Raw genomic sequence first — 4,851 nt, forward strand, 5'->3', positions numbered from 1 at the left:
TGCTGCTGGGTTCACAGCAGTAGAAGGTTGCAGCAGTAGTTCTAAAGTCTGTTTGTAATAGAATGTATTAGCAGTAGTTCAATAGAAGCAGTGTCTGTATAGATCAGAGGTTAGAGTTTGTTAGGAGGTTAGATGTCACTTTCATGGTGATGTCAGCTAAAGATGCTCAGTAGTTTGCAAGTGCTTATAAATAGTACAGTACTTTGTACTGTTCTATTAGCTCTTCACATCATTCGTCTTCTTTGCACGAACAAACTGCTGAGCTCTGGCTGAGGGGGAGTTTGCATTCATTCATCATCATTGTAATCGTAATTGAAATAAATTCAATCATTCGGTTCTTTGTGTAAAGATGTTTGATTAAAAGTATTACTCTCATTTGATTGTATACAAAGTTTGTGTTCATCTTAATTTCCGCTGCACACTCATTCATCTCCATCTTATTTTACAAACAAAAATACAATCAAAAGGAAACTCAGATCCAACAATGAATGACAGCAAATAGACACGCTAGGTGTCTCAACTTGAGGAGATGTGTAATACATGAATCTACATCTCAACTAGAGGAGATGTGTAATACATACTCAGGTCTTGAAACAGAGAGATGAGGGTGGTTGTTCTCCGCCAATGCTCGTCGGAAAGGCGGCGCCGCCGTGGGAGGCGACGACGGTGAGCCCCGGCGGTGAACGAACGAGAGAGGGAGAGAGAGGCAAGAGAGATAGAACGACGAGGGAGAGAAGGAGGGCCGACGCCCCTCGCCGGCGACGACTCCGGCAGCCGTAACCCGAGTTTCAATCTGGTAAACACACATCCACTCATCTCTATTTCAGATCGGCAGATCTATTAGTTTTTTTGTTAAAATTTCATCTTTAAGCTCATGAGTTCAACTGATCTTCTATACAGGTAAAGCTTTCAACTTCTTTTTATTTACTAACAAGAATTTATATAAACACCTTCAAGAAAGCTAATCATACCAGTAACAATGGTGGTAAGACCAGATCCATTGAAGATCAACTGGGTTATTCTTTGACGGCAAAAAATGGGTTGTAGAGAGAGAAAGAAAGTGGGGATGGGGTTGTAGAGAGAGAAAAGGGAGGGGTGGGTGGAAACGTCTTAAGAGTGGGAGGACTGACAAGAGAAAGAGAGATAGAGGTAAAAGTTAGAGAGATAGGGGTGGGTGGAAACGTCATCATGTGCACCTTTCTTTTGTGTGGACACGTGGCTTTCATGGATTGGTTGTTGGTTGAGACGTTTCAAGTTTGAGGAAACGTCTTATAGAGCCGTTTGAATTGGCTATTTTTGAAACTTTGACCAAGTCTTGGCTATTTTGGCTATTTCCCCTTTTAAAAACCATACTGTCGTTTTACTTTTCCCTTCACACTTTTGACAGTGTTCAGAAAAGAAAGAAAGAGAATTGCTTAGACTGGAAGGTATGGGGGCCGGCTGATGCCCGGCTTGGCCCGGCGCCGGACCCCCACACCGCCCCCCTGGGGCTCGGCTGGTCCAACCCGGCACCCCACAGCCGGGGTTGCCGCTCCATGCTTTCAAAAAATAGCCGTTATTCAACGGCAATTTTAATAAAAAAAAATCATTTTCATTTTAAATAAATACCACAATCTAATCCATTTTTATACCATTCTCTCTCATTCTACTCCCATTATTCTCCAATTCTCTTCCTTTTTTATAAAAACACTCTATAATTTTTATACCATTCTCTCCCAATCATGAATCCATTCAACCCAAACAACCCCAACCCAAACAACCCCAACCCGAATAATCCCAATCCGAACCAACCTAATTTTTTTTCGAGTCCCGCTTACACTCCGACTATGGATCCTTCGTGGGGGGCTTCGCAATTTCCGTTTTCGGGTTTCCAACAAACACCCAACGCCTTCTCACAAATGTCTCAACTTCAACAAGTTCAACAATATCAAGCGCTCCAACAAATCATGCAACGCAACATGTTTGAACAACTCCAATCGCAATCGTAACCCCCGGTTCAACTTGAAGATGATGATGAAGAAGTCGTCCCCGAATCACCACCGCAAGAGCTCACGCGCAAAAAAAACAAGGGGAAGGGAAAGAAGGTTGAACCCGAAACCGCGCCAAAACCGAGAGCAAAGGGGAGACCTTGGACGAAAGTAGAAGAGGAGGCGCTAGCTATGGCGTATGTTAAGGCCTCTACTTGCCCGATAGTCGGTATAATTTTTTTTATTTTTATTTTCGGTTTCTTTTTTTTTAGGAAATTTAATTTTTTTTACTAATGCACTATTTTTTAAAATTTAGGAAACAACCAATCGGGTAGTAGTTTTTGGAAGAAGACAACGGATAGATTTAACGCGATTATGGAGCATGGTCCGGCTCGTGATGTCGAATCTGTCTCGGGCAAATGGCGAAAAATGATCAAGGTCGTCAACGCTTTTAACCAAATTTATAACCAAATTTACCTTTCTCCTCCTAGCGGGAGTAACGACGAGGACATTCTTAACCTTGCTATCGCCAAGTGGGACTCTCAAAATCCAACGCCTTTCCCGCACTTCCGAGCATGGAACGTTGTAAGGAAAGAACAAAAATGGAGGCCGGTTCCAAATGAGGTCGCAACGGCCAAACGCACTAAAACTTCCGAGTCCGGAAGTTATAGTGCGGGAGGCTCCACCGCTCGTTGTCAAATCGACATAAACGACGACCCGGAAGATGACGAGGATGTGTTGCCCGTTCACGAGTCGGAACGTCCCCCCGGGAGGGACAAAGCAAAAAAAGAAGCGGCCGGAAAGCGAAAAGTGGCCGGCTCGAGTGGAGGTGGCGGCTCGAGTGGAGGTAGGGGCGAGAAGGCATCGTCAAAAATGGACGACTTGATAAACGAATTCCGTTCGTTCAAAGAGTTCGCGGCCGAAAAGTATACTCACAAGAAAACCGTGTCGTCCGACTATGCTCGAGCAGAAGATTTTAGGATAATGAGGTTGGATCTCGACTCGGTTTCGGAGGATGAACGCGAGGTTTATCGGAGGATGAAGGAAGAGGTGAAAAAAAATGGACGTCGTAGGTTTATTTTTAATTTTTATTTTCGGAACTTTTTTTTAGGAAACGTAATTTTTTATTTTTATTTTCGGTATTTTCTTTTTTTAGGAAATGTAATTTTTATTTATGTTATGAAATGAAATTATTTATGTTGTGTTTTTTAAATTTTATAAAGTTTTTATTAACTTGGGTTATTAAATTAAAATAAAAGAAATTATAAAATAATGAGGTGGGGCCCCATCCTCCATCCCCCTCCATCCTTCATTTGGCTCATCCCTCACGAGCCGCCTACGTGACGCCTACATGAAGGCTCATCCCCGTGAGGATGAGCCGAACCATACCCTCTAATCTTAGCAAATTAATTATCTTCACTGACACACTCAACATATATTATGCATGCTTAGATATTTTTATTCAAACATGACTTTAGCAAACAAATGCACACAGAAAAGATAGATATGATAACTTGGCAAACCCTCAATTCACAAACAAACCAAACACACGCACACTTCTCTGCTCTTTATCCTTTTTTTCTTGAAAACCCTCAAATCCTTCACAACACAAACACATAAACCTCTGAAACCCCCACACCCGTTTCACCTCTCTCCCTCTCCGGTGCATACTCCGGCGACGAACCGGCTCCGATCGGAGTCTCCGGCGACAGCCGCACCCCACACAATCCTCCCACCTCCACCCCCTTAACCTGAATAAACAGCCGGCCACCACCGTGTGGTGGCGGCGCACGGCGTTGACAAGAGACGGAGGGACATGAGAGAGGAAGTCAGAGAGAGAGAGAGAGAGACGGCAGATCCGGCCGTTGACATTCCGGCAACCGAAATTGGGCGACGACGTCGTCTGATGAAGACGATGATGATGATGTTGAAGACGGTATGGTGGTGTCCTTAGCTACGATAGCCACAATTTCTCTGGTAAGAAACCCATTTCCTTTGATTCTCTGATCGGTAGACTGTTACCTCCGAAAACTTCCCCTGATGTTTTCATTATTTCTTTTCTTTTATGATGATGAGGATGACGATGAAATGGAGATGATGGCAAGGTGGTGGTGGGCACCGTGATGTACGGCAGACGAGCCGGACCACCCCGCACGGCGGCAGCCGGCGGCGGTGGTTCCGGCGACGGCATCAGTGGTAGTGGTGATGACGGGATTGGGTTGTGGTTCGAGTTATGTTTCAGTTTTGGTCACGGGTTTGGATTACGGTTCATCGAGTTCGGCTCGGTCAACACCTGGGGTCGGTCAAAGGCAGTCAACGGTTCAGGTCAAACAAAGTCAAACCAGTCACACGTTAGGTTGACTGGTCAATGCTGGTCAACGGGAGTCAAGGGAAGTCAACAACAGTCAACGGGTTGGTGTCGGGTCAACTAGTCAAACACAAGACGCGGTAAAGTTTAAACGACGCAAAAATCTAGTTAGTTTGATATAGAGTTTTAGATTTTATTATACTTACGCGACTGAGCTCGACCGATACCTTTAGTGTTTATTTACGGTTTATTTTGTCAAAAAGTGATTATATATTGCTTGAATCGATTGAATTATTGTTGATTTTTTTTTTGACAAAATACGACAACTTGAGTTGTCGGGGTTATTCCAAAAACAGAGGAAACTCTGTCCGTTTTCCGTTAAAAATCCAAAACACGACACGTATTTATAGTTTAAAAACGACGCTTGACGGGATCCGAGTTTCATTATAAACTAAATATAAAGATATCTTTATTTTGGCGACGTTTTAAGAAACACAACGGAAACTTTAAACGTTTCGAAAAATATGGTTTATAGGTCAACGAAACTTGAAAACTTTTATAAAATGGATATAACTA

General features: G+C 43.3%; 1 protein-coding gene and 1 long non-coding RNA gene across 2 annotated transcripts; both read left to right on the plus strand.

The window, feature by feature from the left end:
* The first annotated feature begins 490 nt into the window (after positions 1-490).
* Positions 491-1,030, plus strand: LOC118479648. Its single transcript, XR_004859780.1, has 2 exons — positions 491-796; positions 901-1,030. It is a non-coding gene; the product is annotated as an uncharacterized LOC118479648 (long non-coding RNA).
* A 1,366-nt stretch (positions 1,031-2,396) lies between these two features.
* Positions 2,397-3,087, plus strand: LOC110933424. The gene is made up of 2 exons (XM_022176647.2): positions 2,397-3,017; positions 3,079-3,087. The coding sequence occupies exons 1-2, from the start codon at positions 2,397-2,399 to the stop codon at positions 3,085-3,087; spliced, it is 630 nt and encodes a 209-aa protein (XP_022032339.2).
* Positions 3,088-4,851: the final 1,764 nt, after the last annotated feature.

Source organism: Helianthus annuus, chromosome 6 (genome assembly GCF_002127325.2).
Source record: "Helianthus annuus cultivar XRQ/B chromosome 6, HanXRQr2.0-SUNRISE, whole genome shotgun sequence".
Classification (NCBI taxonomy): Eukaryota; Viridiplantae; Streptophyta; class Magnoliopsida; order Asterales; family Asteraceae; genus Helianthus; species Helianthus annuus.